At 33.6% G+C, this 26,389-nt stretch overlaps 1 protein-coding gene across 1 annotated transcript; it reads left to right on the top strand.

Annotated features, from left to right (window-relative positions):
- The first annotated feature begins 23,962 nt into the window (after positions 1 to 23,962).
- Positions 23,963 to 25,727, top strand: LOC108458360 (myb-related protein 306-like). The gene is made up of 3 exons (XM_017757724.2): positions 23,963 to 24,474; positions 24,555 to 24,684; positions 24,770 to 25,727. The coding sequence occupies exons 1-3, from the start codon at positions 24,342 to 24,344 to the stop codon at positions 25,485 to 25,487; spliced, it is 981 nt and encodes a 326-aa protein (XP_017613213.1). The 5' UTR covers positions 23,963 to 24,341; the 3' UTR covers positions 25,488 to 25,727.
- The last annotated feature ends 662 nt before the right edge of the window (positions 25,728 to 26,389 follow it).

Below are 26,389 nucleotides of genomic sequence, written 5' to 3'. Positions count from 1 at the left end.
ATATACGGCTTTGCTGCGATGTCTGAAGTTTCAAACCGACAAGATTTATTCTAGAATCGTCAATGTCCCAACTTTAGTCAAGAGGTTGATGAATATTACCGGGATGAGTGAGCAGTGGGTTGTGGCTCGAGTCCAGCAGAAGGGTGATGGGAAGTGTATCCCTTGGGTAAGTTTGAGAGAGCTGATTCTGACGCATCCTGATATGAAGAGAAGAGTCGACGTTTTTGCTTTGAGTGTTTATAGGTTGGTGGTTTTCCCTAAGGCCTTAAGGCATATAGATGAAGTAGTTACCAATTTATTTGACGAACTTGGTAAAGGGATCACACCTATTCCTGCAATATTAGCTGAGACTTTCAGATCTTTGAATGCATACCGAAGAGCGGGCGAAGGCAGATTTATTGGATGTGCACAGCTTTTATTAGTTTGGTTCAATAGCCATTTCTGGAAGACAGAGAAGGTCTCTTATCAACCCTTTCTCTAAAATTTCTCTCATTTGAAGGAAATTGTGGCTTTGTCGAGAAGGGACGATATATCAAAGGAGAGATGGATGACGATACTGCAAAATCTTCAAGAGGATGATATCGAGTGGAGAGCCCCTTAGATGGTTCCCGGTGAGATTCTTTTCAGGTGTGGAGATTATGATTGGGCTCCTTTGTTAGGGATTTGGGGAGGCATTGGTTATGCCCCTTTCCTCGTATCGAGGCAATACAGGTCGACGCAATTCATACCTGCATCACAGGGGATGGCTCAGAGTGAGTTTTGTTATAAAGGAGATAATTACAAGAAAAAGGTTAGGGAGATTTGTAATGTTTGGAACCGAACCTACCGAATGAAAGGAGTTGCTGTAAACCCGATGGTGACCCCTGGGTATAACGAATGGAGAAGAAGAATGGTTAATGATAACATTCTGAGGCCAAATCTAGAAGATGCTCGACCGATAGAGGAATATCTACGAGTGGTCCCCTCTGAGTTGGAAATTATAAAGTAAGACTTTGAAAAGAAAAGTTCAGAGTTAGAAAAGAAAATAGAACAGTTGGAAGTGGAAAAGGTGTACTTGAAGCTGGATGTGGATGTTCAAAAGTCGGAGGCCGAGAATTTGAGAAAAGGAAAGAGAAAAGTTGAAGAGGACCTTGCTAGCTTGAAGGAATATTACAAGAGATATCGTGCATCAGTGAAGAACGCTGGTTTAGGTAAAACGTCTGAACAATGGAGGCAAGAGATCCAAGAAGAAAAGGCTAAAACTGATCAGTGGAAGAAGAAGTTCCATGATACTAAGGCACGAGAGGTTGGGTTAGAGAAAAGCTTGGATGATAGTCATAATGAAAAGGAGATGTTAAGGGCCTGGGTAGCTGAGTTAGAGAAGGCACTACACCAGCATCGGAGTCGAAACTCGGTGATTGAATTAAAGGCCAGCTTAAGTAGGATCGAGGATTTGAAAGGAAAAGTAGAAGAACTGGAGTCTACACCTCAGAATTGTGAACTCCGAATTGAACGACTGGAAGCAAATAACGGTCAGTTAAGCGAGCAACTTCATCGATCTCAAGATCAGGTCCGGGATAGAGATTACCTCATGGGCGAAGCTATAATCCAAATACGAGAAGTGGCTGATTACTTACAGACTCGGCGATTCGAGCAGATGTCTTTGGGTGCCAAATATGAGTTAGTGTCAGAACGAGGGCAGGAGTTAGCCTCCCTTCTTAGAAAAGTGAAGACTTTGAGCATTAGGGCTAAGCCATATATGTAATCCGTTTTATATAAGGGATTTTGTTTTTTGAAGTAAAGTTTTTTAAATGGAATTGAATCAAAATCGACGTCTTCTTAATCTCATACATCTGCATTTACATCATATCATATGCATCTCTAATTAAGAAGAATTTTTTTTGAAGTTAATTTGAAAACTTGCGAAAGTTCACCGATTAAGGACCACTATAATACGCGAAGGAAAATGAGAGCCATGGACCAAAGATTAAAGAAATTGGAACAGATGAAGAAGGAAATGCAAGAGCAACTGCATTTACAGATGCAGGAGCAGTTAGCCAAAATACAACAAGACATGAGAGATCAGATGTTAGAATCCCAGGAAAACATGATAAACCAATTTGCACAAATGTCGGTTGGAGCTTCGAATAAATGAAAGAGTCTTATGATTGGTACTGGAAAGAATGATGAGGACCCTTCTGTTCCCCCCAGGCTTTACGCCAGCGAGTAGTCAAACGCCACAACCTAGGCTATCTGTTAATATTAAACCTCCGTGTCAAACTGGTACTTCAGCCTCGATGAATTTCCCAATAGGCTCAAGCTCTAACCCCGAGGATAATTTGGCGAATCCTAAGGTTCCTGATTTCGATGAGGGAGTAGAAGTGGAAAAGACGAGAATGGAGATCTTAAAGTAGCTAGAGGATCGTTACAAGTGGCTTGAGGAGAAGTTCAAAGCGTTGGAGAATGCTGATTGTTACGGTGGGATTGATACTAAGGATCTGAGCTTGGTCCCAGACCTAGTACTTCCTCCAAAGTTTAAGATGCCGGAGTTTGAGAAATACAACGGGACCAATTTTCCTGAGGCTCACATCACAATGTTCTGTCGAAGGATGACAGGATATATCCATAATGATCAGTTATTAATCCACTGCTTCCAAGATAGCTTGACTGGGGCAGCGGCCAAATGGTATAACCAGTTGAATCGGGGCCAAATTAGTTCATGGAAAGACTTGGCACAAGCTTTTATGAAGCAATATGGCTACGTAACGGATATAGCACCTAATAGAATCACTTTACAAAGTATGGAAAAGAAGCCAAACGAAAGTTTTAGGCAATATGCCCAGAGATGGAGAGAAATCGCTACGCAGGTTCAACCGCCACTGCTTGAGAAGGAAACGACCATGTTGTTTATCAATACCCTGAAAGCACCTTTCATCAATCACTTGCTAGGAGACGCAACCAAGAGCTTTTTGGATATAGTAATATCCGGTGAGATGATAGAAAATGCAATAAGGTGCGGAAAGATAGATGCTGGGGAGAGCACCAAGAAGTCAGTCTTACGAAAGAGAGAAAATGAAGTAAACAATGTAAGTAGGAGTTATGCAAAATCGATCACTGTGAATCAACCGAAAATAGTAAACGCGAGTCAGCAAGCCTTATCAAAGCAAGAGTCTGATACAAATCGGAATACGGAGAAACTCCAGTTTACGTCTATTCCAGTGACGTATAAGGAGTTATATCAAACTTTATTTAATGCACATGTTGTATCCTCGGTTTACCTGAAACCGATGCAACCTCCGTATCCCAAGTGGTATAACGAAAATGTCCAATGCGAATACCATGCGGGAATCACAGGACATGCGATAGAAAATTGCACCGCATTTAAGAGGTTAGTGGAAAAGCTCCTTGAAATGGGCATCATAAAATTTGATGAGTCATCTGGCGGGGAAAATCCGTTACCCAATCATGCCGACAAAGGGGTAAATGCAATAATTGAGAATACCGAGAAGAGTATTTGAATGATTGTGGCTGAAGTAAGAACACCATTGAGAGAGGATTGGAAGGAAATAATGAAGAGAGGGTTAATCACGCAGAGTTCAGGAAACAGACCCCAGAAAATACGAAACTATTGTGAGTTCCATGATGAGGAGGATCATGAGATCCAAGAATGTGATGAATTTAGGGCCCTAATACAGGAACTAGTAGACAACAAAGAGCTGAAATTCTTTTAATATGTAGAAGAGAGTGATGTATGCACCTCGGAAGGAGGGTCGTTAGGAAACGACTGTGAGATTAATCGGCCAAGAGTAATTATTTCACAGCCAAAGATTAATGAAGTTGGATTGAAAATGGCACCAAGAATAATGATACAGAAACCCGTTGCTTTCCCTTATAAGGATAGCAAGAGGGTACCTTGGAGCTATAATTATAATGTGACAATCCGGGAGGGAAGAACCAGTCAACACGCAAGGGAAGCCGGGATGTAGGTTTCCATACTAAAGCCGATTTAGTAAAAGGGAAATCTTTACTGAAGCAAGGGGAGGAGCTACCTGTTAAGGAGCCAATAGCTGAGAATGAGGCAAATGAATTTTTGAAATTCCGAAAACACAGTGAATATAGTGTCGTGGAGCAGCTACACAAACAGCTAGCTCACATCTCGGTACTGACCTTGCTTTTAAGCTCGGAGATACACCGTAACACGTTAATGAAGGTATTAAATGAGACCTATGTTGCGAATGACATCACAGTAAACAAGCTAGACCGCCTTATCAATAACATAAGTGTAGATAATTTCATCTCATTCAGCGACGATGAAATACCATCGGGGGGTAGGGATCTACTAAGGCCTTACACATCACTACCTATTGTAAGGGGTATATTGTGCCGGGGGTTCTAATTGATAATGGGTCAGCACTGAATATTTTACCCTTATCTACATTGAATAGGCTACCAATAGACAACTCTCACATGAAGACGTGTCAGAACATGGTGAGAGCATTTGACGGGAATGAAAGAAAGGTGATGGGAAGGATCGAAGTTCATCTTTTAATTGGTCTGAATACATATGAGGTAGATTTCCTATTAATCAACATTAAACCCTCCTATAATTGCCTGTTAGGGAGGCCTTAGATTCATGCGGCATGGGCAGTACCGTCATCATTGCATCAAAAGTTGAAATTAATAATGGAGGGTCGATTGATAACAATAAACACGGAAGAGAATATTATTGCATCTGTTACCAGTGATGCACCATACATTGTGAAGGATGATGAGGCGTTGGAGTGTTTTTTTTCGTTCGTTGGAGTTTGTGAATGCCACTTTTATTATGGAGGGAAGTAAGATCTTGATACCCAAAGTGTCCAGTGCTACGAAAATGGGTTTACAACTGATGGTTGGAAGTGGAGTATTGCCTGGAAGAGGACTCGGAAAGTATCTACATGGACGGGTCAAGGTACTAGTCTTGACTGATAAGCGGAATTACTTTGGCTTGGGATATAAGCCGAATGCAAAACAAAAAATGAAGGAAGTAGAGAAGAGACAAGAGAGACGAAGAGCACGTTTAAGTGGGGCAAAAATTAAATGGGAGCCGATGAGCTTTCCCCACATATCTGAAACTTTTGTGTCAGGAGGAATGATTTATCTGGAGAGCGGAATGACAAGAGAAGAATATTTTGAAGACGTGTTCGATAGCTTGAGCATTAATGCTATACTTGGAGAAGAAGTGGAAGAAGGAAACTTACTGGGTATTTGCCCTTACATGCCTGGAAGTGTGCTGAACAATTGACTGCAGAAGAGATTCCTGTAATTTTTAGAGCAAATTCAAAGTAATGTTCAGAACATACTTATTGTTTCGGCCTAGAGCAATAAGAATCTTTGTGAAATAGGCTCATGTTTAAACATCGTTATTTCAATAGAGAAATGCATTTTCATCACTCTTTAAGCAAATATCTTGTTCTATTTTTCATTCATTGTCATGTTACAAATAAGCTATTCTTAGATTCATTTTTGGACATTCTTTCATATTTGCAACAGGTCCCCAGATATCAATGACACGAGTAGTACTAATATGGACCCTGAATCTCTTTTAGAGCAAGGTTTGTACTTAGAGGGATCTCAGAATTTTGAAGATGACGAGGATTATAGTTTATCTCCACACTTATTGAGGATGGTAGAGTGAGAAGAGAAACAGATTTTGCCTTACCAGGAGACAATTAGGAGCGTAACCTTGGAAGAAGGAAAGGAGGTGAAAATTGGCACTTGCATCAATGAGAAAACAAGACAGGACCTTATCGAATTATTGCGAGAGTTCAAAGATGTCTTCGCATGGACGTATCAAGATATGCCAGGTTTAAACCCCGATATTGCGATACACCGTGTCCCTACAAAGGAGAAATGTAAGCCCGTACAGCAGAAGCTCCGAAGGATGAGACCCGATGTGGCAGTGAAAATAAGGGAAGAGGTCAAGAAGCAATTTGATGCTGGCTTCTTACGAGCGGTTAATTACCCAGAATGGGTAGTTAATGTTGTCCACGTCCCTAAAAAAGATGGAAAAGTACGGATGTGTATGGATTACAGAGATCTAAACAAAGCTAGTCCAAAGGATAACTTTCCCTTCCCTCACATTGATACCCTAGTAGATAATACGGCAAGCTACTCACTATTTTTTTTATGGATGGATTCTCGGGGTATAATCAGATTAAGATGCATCTTGAAGACATGGAAAAGACTACGTTCATAACCCTGTAGGGAACGTTTTGTTACAAGGTGATGCCATTCGGTTTGAAGAACGCAGGAGCAACGTATCAAAGGGCTATGGTAACCCTCTTTCATGACATAATGTATAAAGAGATTGAGGTTTACGTTGACGACATGATCGCAAAGTCTCGAACAAAAAATGAGCACTTACAAATCTTAAAGAGGTTATTTCTGAGGTTGAGGAAATTTCAACTTAAACTCAATCCGACGAAATGTACTTTTAGAGCCAGGTCAGGAAAATTACTGGGTTTCATTGTCAGTGAAAAAGGAATTATAGTTGACCCGGAAAAAGTCAGAGCTATACAGGAACTGCCTCCACCCCGTACTCAAAAAGAAGTTCGTGGTTTCCTAGGAAGATTAAACTATATTGCCCGGTTTATTTCACAACTAACAGAGAAATATGACGCCATATTTCGTTTCTTTAAGAAACACAATCTAGGTATATGGGATGATGAGTGCCAAAAAGCTTTCGACAAAGTTAAACATTATTTGTCCAACCCTCCAGTGCTGACGCCGCCTAGTCCTGATAGGCCACTGATATTGTATTTAACAGTATTTGACAGTTCAATGGGATGTGTGCTTGGCCAACATGATGAGACCGGAAGGAAGGAAAATGCGATATATTACCTCAGTAAAAAATTCACTGAGTGTGAAATGAGATACTCGTCAATTGAAAAAATATGTTGCGCTCTGGTTTAGACCACTCGGAGATTAAGGCAGTACGTGTTGTACCATACGACGTGGTTAATTTCGAAGCTAGATCCTTTAAGGTACATGATGGAATCAACTGCGTTGAGTGGAAGGATGGCCTGATGGCAAATTCTGCTTTCTGAGTTTGACATAGTCTACGTGAACCAGAAGGTCATTAAAGAAAGTGTCATAGTAGATTTTCTGGCCAGTAGAGCCTTAAAAGATTATGAGCCTCTGAACCTTGATTTTCCCAATGAAGATTTAATGTATGTGGCAACTACCAAGGAACACACATCCGAAAATTCTTCTTGGAAACTGAATTTTGATGGAGCATCAAATGCTGTTGGTAATGGAATTGGGGCAGTTCTGATATCCCTGAATGGAGATCATTATCCATTTACTTGCAAGTTAGATTTTGACTGCACAAATAATATGGCAGAGTACGAGGCATGTATCATGGGAATTCGTGCTGCCATAGATCGTAAAATCAAGGTGCTAGAGGTATATGGAGACTCTGCATTGGTGATCTATCAGCTCAAAGGGGAATGGGAGACGAGAGATCCCAAATTGATCAGTTATCGAAAGTTAGTTTTGGAATTAATTGAGTAGTTTGATGACGTCACTTTCTTTTATCTCTCACGTGATGAGAATCAGATGACCGATGCCCTGGCTATATTAGCTTCTATGATCAGAATAAATAAACAAGATGATATGAAGCCAATTCAGATGAGTATTTGTGATGCTCCAGCTCATTGTTGCAATATAGACGAAGAAGAGGAGAGAGATAACCATCCTTGGTATCATGACATTCTGCTATATGTGAAGAATCGTGAATACCCCGATCAAGCTACTGAAAATGACAAGAGGATATTGAGAAGGCTCGCTAATGACTATATCTTAGATAGAGAGATCCTGTATAAAAAGAGGAAGGATCAGATACTGTTAAGGTGCGTTGACGCTGTGGAAGCGAAAAAAATCCTAGAAGAAGTCCATGAAGGTGTTTGTGGAACGCACGCCAATGGGTTTACAATGGCTAGGCAGATCATGAGATTTGGGTACTACTGGTCTACGATAGAGGGAGATTGCATCAGTTACGCCAAGAAGTGCCATAAGTGCCAAATTTATAGGGATAAAATCCATGTGCCTCCTTCCCCGCTTCATGTTATGATTTCCCCATGGCCTTTTTCAATATGAGGCATGGATGTCATTGGACCAATCTTGCCAAAAGCCTCTAACGGTCATCGGTTCATTTTTGTGGTCTTTGATTATTTCACCAAATGGGTAGAGGCTGCTTCATACGTCAATGTCACGAAGTTAGCAGACAGCAAGTTCTTAAAGAATGAGATTATATGTTGATATGGCATGCTAGAAAGGATCATATCAAACAACGCGTTTAATTTGAATAATAGCATGATAGCAGGGGTCTGCAGTCAGTTTAGAATTAAGCATCATAACTCATCGCCATATCGCCCAAAGATGAATGGTGCAGTTGAGGCGGCTAATAAAAATATAAAGAAGATTGTGGGGAAAATGGTTGAGACTTATCGGGATTGGCATGAAAAATTACCATTTGCTCTTTTTACTTATCGTACATCTGTCAGAACTTCTACTGGGGCAACGCTTTTTTCATTGGTTTATGGAATGGAGACAGTTTTGCCTATTGAAGTTGAAATCCCCTCCCTCTGAGTGTTGGCAGAATTAAAATTGGATGAAGCAGAATGGGTCTAATCCAGATACGATCAGTTGAATTTGATCGAGGAAAAGAGGCTAAAAGCCATACATCATGGACAAGTGTATCAAAAGCGAATGATGTGAGCTTACAATAAGAAGGTTCGCCCTAGAGTGTTCCATGAGGGGGACTTGGTGTTAAAAAAGATTCTTCCTATACAAAAGGATTTTAGAGGGAAATGGATGCCGAATTGGGAGGGACCGTATGTGGTAAAAAATGCCTTTTTTAGAGGAGCGTTGATATTAGCTGAGATGGATGGCGGGAACTTACCTAACCCAGTCAATGCAGATTCAGTTAAGAAGTACTTCGCTTAAAAGAAAAAAAAAAAAGAGAGAGGCCAAGATGAAAACCCGCAAAGGGCACCTTGTGACTAATGGGGTTTTGAATTGAAAACCCGAAAAGGGCAATTCAAATTTTGATCGAAGGTAAGGGTAGATGGTATTTTCGCTACACCTGAATTGACAGAGAAGAGATATGCTACATCTTGGGGCATCGACAAAGTTCCCTAGATCTCCTAGACACATGCTGAGTTCAAAATACGCCTCAAGGTATTCGTTCAGAGAAGCTCAGACTGTGATATCTAGGCCACCTAGTTTCATATCTTACCCATGTTGTATTTATTTTTGACTCTATTTTTCCTGAGTTATGGTCTCAATAAATTTTCTTCTTATGATATTTGCCATATTGGATTAACGGTTTTTGAGCTATGTTCCTAAGCAATTTTTCTGTTAGCCTATTATTTTTTTCTTTCGAGCATTTTTTGCATTGAAATGACGATTAATAGACTAATAATACCCTCACAAAGGAGGTTTTGTATATTACTGGGGAAGTTTCTAATGTTACAAGAACCGGAAACAAGACTATTGTTCAGAACTCCCCAAGCCTAAGTGCAGGAAATGTTGAAAAGAGGGGTCTAAGTTAGTACACTTCTCGAGATTTTATTTGTCAGAGGTACCTTGACGAATAACGAGCAATGTCAACCCAAGTTTGAAAAGGGGCTTATTCTCGAGAGAAAAATGATATTCAACATCTATGCAAATATCATGCATACACATTTGATCATGACACCCAAGAAATGGTGTGACAGATCAAATTAAATGGAGGAAGATTCAGATCTTATACCCTTGAATTGCGAGGGGGATGGTTGAAGAGAAATCAGATTATATTCCCCTGAGTTGCAGTGGGATAGTTTAAAGATGGTGCAAGCCAGAAGTACGGTGGACTGGACCCTGAAGTTATAGTGGGGTAAACCAGTTGAAAAACTAGGATTGTTTCTACGAGTTCTCTATCGAAAAGTATCAACTGAACGAGAAGACCCATGTCAGTGAAGCGATAGCCTTAACAGACAACGAGTAATGTCGGCCCAAACATGTAAAAAGGGGTCATTCTCATGACATTCTACATTCATACAAATGTCATTCATAATACATTTAATTAGGAGCATTTGATTTATATTGATCATGATATCCTAATCATTTGACATAAGCATACCTTAGGAAATCAATTCTACAGACAGATTCCCCAGTGGACAGTGTAGCAAAATTGAAAACTACAAATCTGATCTTCGCTGAGTGGAGCGGGGCAGATCAAATTTCGGTAGATCTTATCTTCGCTGAGCAGGAACGGAGCGGATCAAATTTTAGCAGATCTTATCCCACTGGCAGGAGTGGAACATATTAAATTTCGGCAGATCCTATCTCCCTAAGCAATATTGGAGTGGATCGAAAATTACAGATCTTATCTCTCTAAGCAATAGTGGAGCAGATCAAAGATGGTGAGTCTTAACCCCTAAGAAATAGGGTAACAGACTGAAAATATAGATCTTATTTCCCTAAGCAATAGTAGGGCGGATCGAAAATGGCAAGCTTTATCTCTCTGAGCAGTAGTGGAGCAAGCTGAAGATTACAGATCTTATCTCCCTGAGCAGCAGTGGAGCAAGATGAATATTACAGATCTTATCTCCCTAAGCAGCAGCGGAGCAGATCAAAGACGATGAGCAGGCTTTAACTCCCTAAGTAGTAGGGTAAAAGACTGGAGGATTACAATATCTTATCTCCCTAAGAAGTAGTGGAGCAGATCGAAGATAACAAACCTTATCTCTCTGAAGTTGCAGAGAGCAGGTTGAAGTTACAAGTCTTATCTCTCTGAAGCCGTAGCGGAGCATATTGAAGATAACAGATCTTATCTCCCTAAGCAGTAGTGGAGCAGATCGAAGATACCAAACCTTGTTTCTTTGAAGTTACAGAGAGCAAGTTGAGGATACAAACCTTGTGTCCCTAAGCAGTAGTGGAACAGGTTGAAGTGACCAGTTATTATCTTCTTCACATGTCAGTAGAGTATATTGAAGATACAAATCTCTTCTCTCTGAAACTTATTGGAGTAGATCGAAAATGTTAATTCCTATACCCCTGAAGATGCAGTGGGATGGAATATGGCTACTTGAGCAAGATGAACAACAAAGAGTTAGGAATCAGCAAGACCGGGCAAAATTGGCTTTTTAATGTCTTTGCTTCGTTCTCGTTACACAAACAACGAGCAAAGAGGGGCAGCTGTGGGTACCAATTTTTGCCCGGGCCCATTTACCATTAAAGCCCAAATTTTTAAACCAAAAACAAACCCCAAAGACCAAAAACAGACCCAATTTTGAAGCCCAAATACTTAACCCTAACCCACAAACCCCAAAACATTTTCAGCCAAGACCCTAGCCTCCAACTGCCTCAATGCTTCCACTACCCACGTTCTCCACCACCACGCACTCTACCTCGCATGTCCGGCCAACTAGCGTGAAGTACGACCCACGCCCTACGTCCATTATACCTGCGACTTGAGCAAAGAAATAAGAGGAAACTATTTGTATTTTGGCTATAAAGCCTTCATTTTTTCATTGTAAAAGGGGGGGCGTTTTTTGATATACAAAAAGAAATACAAAATTAGTAGAGAACAACTAAGAAGAATTTTTTTTGAAGGTGAGCTTTTGCTGTAATTTATTTCTGTTTTTTTTCCTTTTTCTTTTTTTCGGATCCAAAACAAAGACAAAGTATAAAAGAGAGAAGTCTTACCGGAGTTGTGCTCATATCATCGGTGGCCATCTCACATGGGACCTTTGACGGAGGTGGTGTCTGATGAAGAGGAGAAAATGAGTGCATGAGTTGAGAGAACATTTCAAAAAATTCTGAAGTTCTTTTCAAAAAAAAATCAAAGGGGTGATTGTTAAAAGGAAAAGGAGTTTTAAAAAGGTGGATTTGGGTTTTCAATAGGTTTTAGTTTTTTTTTTTCAAAAAAGGTGGCTTAATTTTAATAGCTTTTAGGGAAAAGAAAAATTGCCTGTACATGGACAGGCTGGTTCTGCGCATGCTCCCTTAAATGGGTAAATTTCGCAGCCAGTCCTTCCTACTTTGCATTACCTTTAATCTGTCCCCATTATGTCTCTTTCATTTCTCTCCAAAGGTTTGTGCACTGTTTCGAATTGGTCCACACATGAACAGTGTTTTTGGTGATTTGGGTCATTTTCAATTTTGATCCCCGACTATCTGTGCGCGTTTTATTTCAGCCCGCAATTTTATTTAAATGATTAGTTTTATTTATAGATTATCCTTTTAGTTTTGTTATGCTTACAATGAAGTTTCTTTTCCCTTTTAAAATAAGAACATATTATTTAACATATAATTTTGTATTGTTTTGTTGATTTCGTGGTTTTTATTTTTTCATGTGCATATTTTTTCCCAAAACACTTTTGTATATCATCATTACCCTTTTTTATATATTATTTATATTAGGTTTATTCATTTCACATATTGTTTACTTAAATGTTATATATATCACTCGCATATTGCTTGATCTTTTGGAATTTTATTTATGTATTATTGTACTATTTTTTATTTATTTGATATTTTTAATACATGTCTAATTCCATGTAAATTATTTATTTTATGGTATTGATTTTAAAATTCATTCGTATGATACTGTTTTAATATATTACTTATTTATGTTTTTTAAGTTTTATATCCATTATTTGTTTAAAAGTTTTGGTGTTACCCTATAGTAGTGTTTAATGCTTTAAAAATTTCCTATCTTCCTATTGTTCATTTTATTTTAAAGCTTGATATTTTATTTGGGTATTTTGCTTGGAATCTCTTTCAAGTTGGCGATTAACTCATTAACTTATTATATTATTTTTATTATCTTTTTTACTACTATTGTACATTATTATTATTTTGGGTTACTTTTTAAATTATCTTTATATGATATTCATTTTATTTATTTATTTATTAAGAGTTAATTATTTTAAATATAGTTTATTATACTTATTATTATTTATTATTTATCATTATTGTTAGCTTAGCATCGTTATTATTTTAATTTTACTATTATTATATTTAGTAATACTATTGATATATTGCTATTATTGTCATGTTTATTATATTATCATATTTATGACTATTGTTGTTTCCATTTTTATTATTTATTAAAACTTTTTTATTAATATAGGGTTAGCATGATTCTCATATTGTCATTTTATGTCATCCATCATTATTTATCTTTTTTCCTCCCCAAATTTTAATCTTTTTAGTTCTTTTATTCCATAATGTATTCTCAACTTGTTTTAACATAAAAATAATTTTCTATACTTAATCGTTTTAAAAAACGTGCCCTACCGTATTGAGTTCGTCTTTTTTATTCGATTTAAGTATTTTATTCAACATTTTGTTCCCAAATAGTTTTTAATAAAGGCAATTTTCTATACTTAATCGTGTTAAAAAAACGTGCCCTACCATACTAGGTTTCGTTTTTTATTCGATTTAAGTATTCGAATATCCTTCTTAATCGATTTATTCTTTAAATTTTCTCCTAAACAATGGCAATTTTCGATATTTGGAAGCTCGGAAAATTGTACCCTACCGTATTGGGTTTCGGTTTTTGTTCGATTCAAATATTCGAATATCCTTCTTATTGAATTTCTCCAAGTTTTGAAAAGTGGAGGCAGTGTTCTGTATTTAAAAAATTTCGAAAAATCATGCCCTGTCGTACTAGGTTGTGGCTTTACGTTTGATTTAAATATCCGAATACCATTTAAAAAAAAAAATAAAGTGCTCGAATTTTTAAATAAAAGACGAGCTCATAATCGGGGGTCAAAAACGATATGTCCTACCGTACTGGACGTGACGTTTTACCTTGAAGCGAGATGGTCCTTAACTCATGTTTAATTTACTCAAATGTTTCAAAAAGGATGATCGTACTTTAAAATATTTTCAAATCTTTAATTTTCGACATTAAGACATAAATTAATCAATAAAGTATCAATTTTAGGCGTATTGGGGGTGCTAATCCTTCCTCATACGTAACTGACTCCCGAGCCTATTTTCTCAAAATTCGTAGACCAAAATGTTTTATAAGGTGGCCCAATCACACCACAAAAAGGATTGGTGGCGATTCCGAATTTTCGTTTTCAAAAGTCGATTCCCCGTTTTAAAAAAAAATGATTTCGACAGGTACCATTTTGTATAATGAAAACCAAACATAGGTACCAATTTGAACGAAGAAAAACATAGGTACCAAAATGAACATGAAAGTCAAACATAAGTTCCAAAGGGTATATTTATCCCATCATTTTTCTTGTGGTAAAAGTACTACAAAATCCCTTGTACTATACCCTATATTGCATTTTAACTCCTCAATTGAAAAATGGGCAAATTAACCCTTGTACAAAAGATGAGTGAGCAAAACTGCTCATTCGCTAAAATTGCACTGTTAAATGTCTATTTTGGTGTTTATATATGAGATATAATAACAAATTTAGCCCTCAACACATTTCTTCAATTTGACTCCTACTCTTTTATTGGAAATAAATTAGAAAATTTTGAAACTAATAAAACTAAAGGGTCAAAAGGGCCTTAGTAACAAATCTAAAAAAATTTAAACCCTTTTAAAATTTAAAAATTATTTAAAATCATAAAAAATATAAGAAAGTTATAAAATTTTATTAAAAATAACAATACTAATCTATTAAAATCGAACTATTTTATTGGGCGATATTGTTACTTTTTAATATTTTTTATGTTTTTATAAATCTCATTTTATTTTTTATGATTTTTAATGATTTCTAAATTTTAAAAGGGCTTAATTGATTTTTTTAAAAATTTGTTACTAAGGTCTTTTTACCTCTAGCCTTATTAGTTTAAAAAATTCTAATTTACTTCTAATAAAAGAATAGGGTCAAATTGAAAAAATGTAAAGATTGAAGACTAAACTTATTATTATACCTTATATATAAACACTAAATTTAAATATAAAATTATTTTATTCACTAACTTAACTTACATGAACTAATTTATTTTTTAATAGTGAAATTAAAATGTAATTTAAGACATAGTATAAGATATTTTTTCATACTTTTATTTTTTCTCCCTCAGTTTGTCACATGTACCAAAAGAAAATTAGACCCGAAAAAGCTAAATAAAAGATGTCGAGACCATTTTTTGAAAGATGGGATCGACTTTGGTTTTGAAAATAAAAGAATATGTGAGTCGCCACCAATCTTTTTGTTTAGGTGTGATCGGATCACCTGAAATTTGGTCATTTTAATAAAATATTTTGATTTACTAAAATAATGATTTTGGTTTACGAAATTTGAGAAAACGGGTTCGGGAGTCGGTTACGTAGGAGGAAGGATTAGCACCCTCGTAACGCCCAAAATTGGTACCTAATTGATTAATTAATGTCTTAATGTCGGAATTTAAAAACTCGAAAAGAATTTAGAATACAATCCCTTTTTTATGTTGGTCTAAACGAAGAATTTGCTTGAGTAAATCGAAATAGATTCTAAAGACCTTCTTGTCCCGAGGTAATAAAATGCCACATCCAGTACATTAGGACACAACATTTCAGACCCTCGAGAATAAGTTGGTCTTTTGATTTTCAAAATTCACGTGTTTTAATTTTAAAAGGTTATTCGGTTATTTGGATCAAACGAGAAAAATCAAAACCTAGTACGTTAGGGCACGATCTCTCGAATTTCCAAATACAGAACATAGCCTTACTTTGAAAATTTCTTTGTTTCTTAAAAATTTTATCAAACGTAAGTTTAAAACGACATAGGCTATTTTGAAGCATAATACAAAGATAATCAATTGTATTTAAACATAGTTCATGGGGAATAATAGTGCAATAATATAAAACAGCTATACAAATCAAGAATATGTGATAAATAAATGATATAATAATACTAATATACTACAATAGCCATAGTAATAATTACAAACAAATTACAATAGTAATACATATGAATATGAATAAGTAAAGATGGAATAAATAAATAATAGTGAGGGCAATAATAATAAAGTAATGAATAAATAAATATAAGGAAAATGTTTAAAAATATTGAAGTAAAGAACTAAATTAAAATAAATAATATTTAAAGCACAATTTGTAATAAAACATATATAATAATACGACAATAATAATACAATAATAATAAACAAATAAATAAATAATGATGATAAAATAATAGTAAAGAAAATAAAGATAAAATTAATAATGATACTAACGAATATAAGTGATAATAGAAAATAATAATAATAATAATAATAATAATAATAATAATAATAATAATAAATGAATAAATATTTAAAGTTTGAAATGATATAAGAAGATATATAATGTGAGTGAGGAATAAAAAATAAAATGAGTATATTTAAAAAGTAATAGGTAAAAATATATATAATAATAATAATAATAATATAGTAATAATAATAATAATAATAATAATAATAAATAATAGTAATAATAATTACAAAAATGATAATAAAATAAGATGATAATAAGAATAATAATAATAAAGCAAAGAATAATTAAAATGATACCGAATAATGAAAATAATACCTTAATAACAATGATATGGTAATAATAATAGTAATAGAGAACAACAATACATTAATAATAATATATGTTAATAATAATAATAATAATAATAATAATAATAATAATAATAATAATATGTAAAAGGAAATAATAATATAGTAAAATAATAATAATATGTTAATAAGAGTAATAATAGTAGTAATAATAGTTAATGATAATAAAATACATAATAATAGTAAAAAATAATAGTAATAATAATATATTAAATTGATTAATTTAATTAAAATATTGAAAATAATAAAAAAAAGGACTAAATTGAACCTAAAATAAAAGTTCGGGGCCAATTTGAAATAAAAAAATAAAGAATAGGACCAATTTGGGCGCACAGATAACAAGGGAGGACCAAAATGGGCAATATCCCATCCTCCCAAAACGCACAGCACCAAGGGAGACCGAATTGAAAGTCAAAATAAAATACAGGGTAAAATTAGGAATAATGAAAAATTTAATTTCAAAACAATAAAAAAGCGGAAGGGCTAAATGCGCAATTAGCCCTTCCATTAAAAAATCGCGAATCTTCAACTGGAGCGGGTCGGGTCGTGGGGAGATAGGGGTGAAACGACGTCGTTTAGTCGTCTAAAATCCAGCCCAAAAACGGTGCCGTTTTGAACCCCATATAAAGAGCCGAAATCGAAAAAAAAAAAAAAAAAAGGCATTTTTCACTTTCATTTCTTCAAAAATTTTGAGAGCTCCCAGACCCTCTCTCGCACCCTCTGGTCCAATCACCGGACCGGTCATCGTCCACCGCGCCAGCCACCGTACACAGTGGCCGAAAATCGCCAAAAGGTAAAATTTTTTATTTTATTTTATTTGCTATATTTATCTAAATATATATACTGTTTTTTTTTTAAATATTGAAAGGTATGTACAAATGGGTTCGAAAAAGAAAGAAAAATAAAAAGAAAATAAATAAACCTTTATCTCGAAATCTTTGACTCTGTTTTCGGTGTTTCTTGCTGCGATTTTGTGTTGGTATTCAAAACCTTTTGATGGTATTTTTTACTTTTTTTTATGTTTGAGCCTTTGTTTTTTATTTCCAAGCCAAAAAAGAGTCCCCTTGAAATACATTTAGATTCAACCTTTATGGCCATTTTTACAATGGTTTTTAATCTATTCCACTGTTTGTTGCGTGTTTGCTTCATCTTTGCAGGGTAGTTGACGACGATGGAGCAGGTGGCTAATAGGGGAGTGGTGGTAGGTGGTGGCAGAGGTCAAAAGACCTAGGTGCGGTGCCGAATTTAGGGGCTAGGGTTTGTTCTCTTTTTTTATTTTTATTTGTGCTGTTAGGGTTAGTTTGGGCTTGGGTTAATATTGAGTTATCAAATTAAACCTCATAATCAAGTTTCATTTTTAAATTAATTAATATAATAATACATGATTATATTATTTTAATAATTTAATTAATTATTTATAACCTTAATTTCTGTATTCGTTTTAAACCCTCGATTTATAAACGCACAAAGATAGTCTTATAAGTCGGGGTGTGACCACTCTCAATTTTCACGAACCCGATTCTTCTAACCTAGTTTTTGAGGTGTGACATAAATACTATACTACAATTTTATTATTTTAGATTTTTAATTTCGGTATTTTTCGAAATGTGTTTTTTTAATTTTTAGATTAACTTTTTTTTTCTGTTAATTCCAAGGGCTGCATCAGGATATGGTCTTGGTCTCCCTCTTTAAATGGTAAAATTATAGTTTAATCCCTCAAAAAATGGTAAAATTATAAATTAATAAAAAAATAAAATTACATTTTACACATCAAAATTTATAAATCAAAATTTCCCTCGAAAAGTTGTCTAGGTTAACTTCTAGTTAATTTAATCAAATATGACAATTATACAACATTGGGAAAATTCTTTTGTATACACTCAAAGCATACACCAAAATTTCTAACGTTTTTGTTAGAAATTTTGATGTTGGTATAAATTAAAAATCTTAATTTAATTTCGAGTGTGCAATATAACTTTCGTACAACATTGATTTTTTTTTTTTTTGGGTACAAATCATGCATTTTCTTCACACTCTTTTAAGAAGACACACACACACAAAAGAGAGTATATATACTATATATTCAACTATACAAAAAGTTATGATATATATGCCACATCTTTTATGTTAAAACAAATAAGCTATGCCAAGTTATTTGAGGAATGGAAAAAATAAGTAAGCATTGGGACTAAAAATACAAAATTTTAAAAACATTGGAATTAAAAATATCGAATTATAGTAAAAGGATTAAATTCACAAAAAATACATGGTAGAGGGACTTTCTACAAACTTTGACCATATCAATATTTTCACCGCCAGTCTCATTCTGATCCCTCGAAAGCAAGTATGTAATGAGTAAATTTCATTAACATCTTAAATAATTAAAATATATGATAAAAATAGAAAAAAAAATGAAATTCTAAGAATTATGTGTGAATTTATAATTTTATAGAATTACAGAGTGGAGTAAACAGACAATAATGAAAATTTAATTAATATAAATAAACTCATGAGTACACAAAAGGTCAAGTTATTGCAGAAGTCCACAACATTAATTTTGCAATTAATTCAATTGCTAGACTTTTTAAAAAAATTTGAAAGTTTTTTTTAATAAGTTATAAATATATAGAAGTAAAATTATAAATAATATACATCCAACAAATTTTAATTCTAAATAAATTATATAAATTGAAAATAAAATATATTTGAACAAATCCACATGTAAGTCCGTTATTGACATTTTTGGGGCCTTAGGCAAAACAATAAAATTGAGTTTTAGGTTCTTTAAAAGTTGAATATTTTTTAAATTCTTTAAAAGTTGGTAAAAAAAATTTTGGACCCCTTAAAAATTGAAAAATAATATTTTAGACCCTTTTAGCCTTAGGCCTTAGGTGACCACAGCTCCAGATGACCCCAGGGTTGAGCCTACCCATAGTAAGACTTGAACCATCATAAATATGGTGGAAGTGGAGAACTCACACAATTACATATGAAGAGACTTGAACATAAGTTTTTAAAATTCTCCAAATCTTAACCTTACATCTAATCTAATATAAAGATTTGCAAAATTTGAAATTTAACTTATGTGACCCTAGTACTAAATTTGAATATAATTAATATAATATTAGAAAATGCTTTTATTATATTTATAATTAAATTAAAATAAAATTATTTTTAATTGTTAAATAGCAATACGAGTGAAGTCAAATGGAATTGTTAAATATATTGTTTAAGGTTTAACATGAATGAATAAATTTATCGAGCGAAACGGATAACGTTATCCTTAAATAATATAAAAGTATATATTTATGAGTATTTACTCCAAACAAATCTAAAAAGTATACATAATTGTTAATTATGTTATATTTATGAATATTCTCTTTTAAATTCTAAAATTTTGACACATGTAACCCTTTAAATTTATAAAGTTATTTTTAATATTTAGGTGGTGTTGGATGTGGATTTGAAATATTTGGTAATAGAGTTTGGGACCATAGAGATAATTAAAGAGGTTGAGATTAGTGGCAAAGCAAAGCTTTCACCCATTTAGCATTGAAAGGATGATAAATGATGGGTCCAAAGACCCCCCTAATTGAGACTAGTTTAACACACTCCACCAAGGTGTCTCTCTTAATGTGCCAGAAAACTGAAAAATGTCCATGTTTATGCATGTTCATTTATTGAACTCACTAATGAGCTGGTTCTCAATTCCTTTGATTTCACTCTTGGTCCATTCCCCTATTATTCAAACTTGAGACCAATCAAAAATGAGTAGAAAATCAGTACCAATATATTCAAATATATATATATTAACCATATTTATTGCATATAAATATTCAACATGAATATTTTTAAAAACGCATATCTTCTTTATAACAAATTTCATTAAATATCATAAATGAGAGAGAAAGCAACCTTCGGGGACAGCACCAAAAGCAATTGGACTTTCTGTTCCAGCCTCAATCCTAACATATCATAAGAAAAATGAAAAACTGGTCATCCAAGCCTTTCTTAATTATGCATCTGTACATAGTTTTTTTCTTATTTTCTGCATTTTCTATAGGTTTTTTAAAAGTGGGAAAATGAACCTTTTGTTTATGCTATTACTGTCAACCGGTGGAATTAACAAGGAGAGGCAGTGATGGATTAGATGCGGTGGTTCACCTCTGAGTAAGGTGAAGAGCCACTAGAAATAGGATGGGTCTTTTGGTGAGAGAGTTTGAGAGGAAGAAGTTTCTCATATGGAATGAAATTTGGATCTTCTTCGGTTATTGTTGTTGACTTTTATATTGAGAGACAGAGTTGCCTATGTGTTTAGAGATTAAATTATACATAATTTTCTTGCAATGATGTCCTAAGATATTACATTTTAAGATAATTGAGTAATCAATGATTTGAAAATTCATTGTGTGAGTCATTCATGCTTAGTAAAGATATGATGTGGTATGAGGTTCAATAGGTTTAAATTTGCCTATGATAAAAGGTGGAAGATTCATTAGGTGCGTGATTCACTAATTTATTTAAATTTATCGAATCGTGTAGCATTATTTATGCGATGTAAATAAACAAGTAATAAGAGCAAACAAACACAAAATCTACACAAAACGGATTGATACAAAAGTTATAAGAGGAATCGAGTTTTACCATTCCTGATTTTAGATTAAAGCAAGAAAACAGGAGGCACTTGTTAACAACAAATTGTCAAATATTAATGTTGTTGCAGGTTCAATTGACCAATGCGAAGGGCTCAAAGATCTTTCTTGTTGTAAGGACTGTCGATTATGTTAACACTTTTCTAAAACAGTTGCTGTTTTACATGGGGTCCTGTGTCCTTGTATGTGTCTGTTTTTTTCAATTGTCATGTCGTGATCTTGTATTTGACTTTGTACTCTGCTGTTGGACTACTAATGAGTTTGACAATTACGTTAGTATATTTTTGTAGGACGGTGGCATGGGTTCTTATTACGTGCATGTAGGGCCTGCATTTGTTTGACGGTGCCATTACCTTAATATTAAACACACAATACGAAAGAAAAAAGAAGGGAAAATCATATGGATATCTCAAAATTTATTAAAAATATCTTAAATACATAAACCCTTATTATTTGAATCAAGCAGTCGAACGGTACGTTCTATCTTTTATCTTAATTTTCTTCATTTATAAATATATTTTAAGAGGTATTTCTTATTTTGTTAATCTAGTTTTTTAAAGTTTCAATTACGTGAGTGGAATAATTTTGTTTTGAATTTTAATTTAATTTAATCCACTTTCAAAAGCAGCCATGATACACTTGCACATGTTAATAAAGTGATAAATTGGTAATTGTCAAGTTTTGATTGGCGAATTACCTGATGATTAATTCACCAGCCAAACATGATAAGAGCATATTTATTAAATTTGATTATTTCATTTATTGACTAAAGTTAATAAAGAAACACATGTACATCCCATGCAATACATGCATGCATGCCTCATGCACTTTTCTCACCGGACCATGCGGAAGAAACTAATTTATTTATTACCATTACCATACTTACAGTGATTTATAAACAACTAAAGATAAAATCCCATTAACAGGTGTTTATAATCAGTGTATTTGCTTTTAACAAGATTGTGATTGTATTTTATTGTTCATACTATATACTTATTCATAATCCCTCCAATTTGGGAGTTAATATTAATGTATATTTAAGTACATTTAAATTTACGTTATTTTTATTGTTGTAACAATAATAATGTTAACTGAACTAAGGCTTAATCAATTATATTCGTGTATATATATGTATTATAGAGTTAAATCACTATTTGCGCCTAAACTTGGCAACTATGTTCACATTGGAACTTGAACTTTTTTTTTTGTCCAAGTCTTAAACTTGATAATTGTTCTTGTATTGGAGCCTGATCTAGGTAATTGTTCCTACATTGGGGGCTTGAACTTTTTTTTTCAAATTAGTTCTTGAACTTGACAATTGTTCCCATATTAGAGCCTAAACTTTAGGGTTTTTAAGGAAAGATCAAAGACTAACGTGGACAATAAAAACGTTTAAGCCTAATGTGAGAACAAATTGACAAGTTTATGGCCTGACTTGTACAAAAAAAAAATTTAGGCCCCGATGTAGAAATAGTTATCAAGTTCAAGCTTCCAAAAATGATTTAATCCTATTAAGCTTTTCACAAAGTTGGTGTCATCTATCAATCGAGTGTCAACTCAATTTGGAAATTACTAAAAACCCTTTTACTTTTACAAAGTACCAAATATTTATATGAGGTTATTTTATCTTTCCATATTTTTTAATAAAATTAATAATACTATATGAGATTTGAACTTGGGTTACATTATTTAACTTTTAACTTAACTATTTCAACCAAAGGGATAAATATCAAAATTATATTTGAACTTTGATCTAATTTTACAATGTCATTTATGAACTTTGATTTTATGCAATTTTATACATGAAAAGTTAATTTGATTCAATTTTCACAAATTAATAACAAGATTATCGAATTAACAACATTTTACGTTTATATATTGCGTACACAAACAATTATATTGATCCAATATGATAAAAATGTATGTATTTGTTTCTTTAAATGTATACAGATATTTGAATCAAAATCAAAATTTCATATATACATTTGAATCACAATTTAAGTTTTATCGTATAATTGCGCCAAATCAAAATTTATGTATTAAATTGCATATTAAACCAAACCTCATGTATAAATTTAATATTTATCTCCAACGAGCCTTAAATTTAAGATAATTTTTTTATAAATATACATTTTTGTATTGTTCATGTCCATTTTATGTAGATTTTCTTATACTCGCGTCATCGATGTAACATAAATTAATATTCATAGTATTACATTTGTTATCATAATACCTTTAACTAAATATACATTTATGATAGTAATTAAATCTTGATTAGAGATTTTTTAAATACAAAATCTAAAATTACTCATAACCACTCTTTAACTCTTAAATAGAAGAATAAATGCGCTTCAACGCACCCGTACTTACACCCTCTTGTACTAATAATAATATCGATGCCAATCGAACTAATACTTAGTGGACATCTCGATTAGATATTTATCATCAATTTTTATAAACAATGTATTTGCTTTTTACAAAATTTTAAAATTTGAACTTAAATTATTCTTATAATGTAATTTACCTCCAATATTTATTGATAATTTTGACTTTTGTTCATCGTGAATATTCGTTAAATTAATTACTTTTCGTCGCTATAAAAAATTACACGTAACTAAGACTAAGTCTACAACGGCAATTTAAATCTGCAGACTTGCATATACTGTAATTTAATTAACCCCATTATTCATAACCTATTTTTCTTTATTACTACTTTTTTTTTAATACAGCAATAAAAATGGCAGAGTCTGGCCAAAAATATAAATAAAAATGGGAGAGAGAGAGAGAGAGGAGAGAAATAACTAGGTTTCCTTTGTACAGCAGAAACCACATTGAATGCAACGCGGTTTTGTGAGGCAGAAGAGGCATTGGCTTCGCCGTAGCTCAGCTGACTTCGCCATTTCATTGAATTAATGCCCCTTGCTGTCATCTTTTGACTCTTTGCATACACCCCCAGTTGCAAAAAAAGGTCTCTTTAAAGTTTAACCCCTCTCTCTCCCATTTTTTTCTTATATATGCCAATTGCAAAGTCATAAACTCTGCCTTAGACCCTTGTCTTCAATTAACCACAGAAATTCCTATAGAATATCTGTTTCTTTGGTTGAGGTTTTCAGAAGGTAACTGGTAATGGGGAGACCACCTTGCTGCGACAAAGTCGGTGTGAAGAAAGGTCCATGGACTCCTGAAGAAGATATCGTCTTGGTGTCTTATATTCAAGAACATGGTCCTGGGAATTGGAGAGCTGTTCCTACCAATACAGGTTTTTCATCTTTTTGATTAAATCATAAATGGAATGCAATCAAAATTCAAGATATTAATGAATTTTTTTTTATTTCCCAGGGTTGCTCAGATGTAGCAAGAGTTGCAGGCTTAGATGGACTAATTACTTGAGGCCCGGGATTCGAAGGGGTAACTTTACAGAACATGAAGAGAAGATGATAATCCACCTTCAAGCTCTTTTAGGCAACAGGTAATTAATTGATTCATCTTTTTTTCTCTGATTTATTTTAATCTTAGATGGAAATGAATAATGGGGAGTTTTAATATTGTTGCAGATGGGCTGCAATAGCATCTTACTTGCCTCAAAGAACAGACAATGACATTAAAAACTACTGGAACACTCATCTGAAGAAGAAGCTGAAGAAACTCCATGGAAGTGAAGGTTATTGCAGAGATGGGTTCCCATCATCAGCTGCATCAGACCAGATTTCACGAGGTCAATGGGAGAGAAAGTTGCAGACTGATATAAATATGGCTAAACAGGCTTTATCAGATGCATTGTCGCCTGAGAAATCAAGTGATTTAGCTGAGTTGAAACCTTGTCATGGGAACACTTATGCCAAACCAGAAGGGTATGCATCAAGCACAGAGAATATAGCTAAGCTGTTAAAAGGGTGGATGAGAAAGAACCCATTAAAGCCTGCTTCAACAAACTCTGGTGTCACTCAACAATCATATGACAACATGGCGGCTACTGGGGTGACCACCGATTCAGCTAATTCTAGTGAAGGGAATGATCAAAGGTGCAGCAAGCCAATATGTGAGGGTTTTGAGTCATTGTTTGTGTTTGAATCTTTTGATTCTTCAAATTCAGATGATTTCTCACAATCCATGTCAACTGAGGCAAGCCTTAGTTTGCAAGATGAAACAAAGCCAGATCTTAGTCCCCAACTTTCATTGCTTGAGAAATGGCTTTTTGATGATGCTGCAAATCAAGGGAAATATTACCAGCTTAGTGATATCACATTAGATGAAAACCCTAGTTTTTTCTAGAGGGGGGGATTTGAGAGTTCTTGTTTTAGGAGCTTTTGGGGATTCTTTCTTGGCTTATTTTTTTCAGTCACCCCCTTTAGTGGTACTACAGAAGTGTAAATTTTCACAATATTAGTGTGTTGGCAGATACCTTTGGTCGAGAATAAGTAATTTCTGCCTTCAATCCTATTTAGACAATGATTTGTCTGCTTTGTAAAATCTTGAATTTGGAATTATAAGATGATTTAAACTTACTCCCAAGTATACAGGTAAGCTAGATTTTTTCTTCTCCATATTTTTAGAAAGTTTTATAAAAATTATATCATATTATACATTAATTTTGATTGAATTTGTAATATAATATATAAATGAAATTTTTATTTTAATTTGGTTATTACAAACCATTAATAAAGTTTTAAATTAATAATTATGTTTACTTGTCTTAAAATAATTAAATTAATTTGTTTTTATAAATGTATACAATAGAACTAAAATAAAATTATATATATATAATTATACAAAATCAACATTCATGTATTATGTTACACATTAAAATAAAATTTATCTCGTATATTTATATATAAATATTTAAAAAGTAATATTATTAGTTTTTTTTTCCTGGCTTTAGCTGTACTGAGCAATTACTATAGGAACTTGTCATTAATTGTTTTCTTGGATTGTAAAGAGAAAAGAAAAAAGTTGCCAAAAAAAAAACAAATAAATGAATCAACAACTTATTAATAGCACACACTGGCTTCAATTTATTGGATGTGCTGAGGAATTAAAGTTTGACTTAATCTCTTGTGATGCTGTGTGCATTATTTCATGACCCCATGACATAAAAAAAGTCAACTACCAAATACCAATGTATTGCAATTGCTTTTTGTTTGATTGAAAGTTAATTGAAGTAAGGTTGGCCATTA

The sequence above is a fragment of the Gossypium arboreum genome, chromosome 4 (genome assembly GCF_025698485.1).
Source record: "Gossypium arboreum isolate Shixiya-1 chromosome 4, ASM2569848v2, whole genome shotgun sequence".
NCBI lineage: Eukaryota > Viridiplantae > Streptophyta > Magnoliopsida > Malvales > Malvaceae > Gossypium > Gossypium arboreum.
Note: the sequence above shows the minus strand (reverse complement) of the source record. Positions and strands in the feature narration are given on the sequence as shown.

Excerpts from the sequence above, each read along its gene's own strand:
- LOC108458360 (XM_017757724.2), top strand. The coding sequence starts at position 24,342 with ATGGGGAGACCACCTTGCTGCGACAAAGTCGGTGTGAAGAAAGGTCCA. Across the intron at positions 24,475-24,554 it reads AGCTGTTCCTACCAATACAG|GGTTGCTCAGATGTAGCAAG; the intron begins GTTTTTCATCTT and ends TTTATTTCCCAG. Across the intron at positions 24,685-24,769 it reads CAAGCTCTTTTAGGCAACAG|ATGGGCTGCAATAGCATCTT; the intron begins GTAATTAATTGA and ends ATATTGTTGCAG.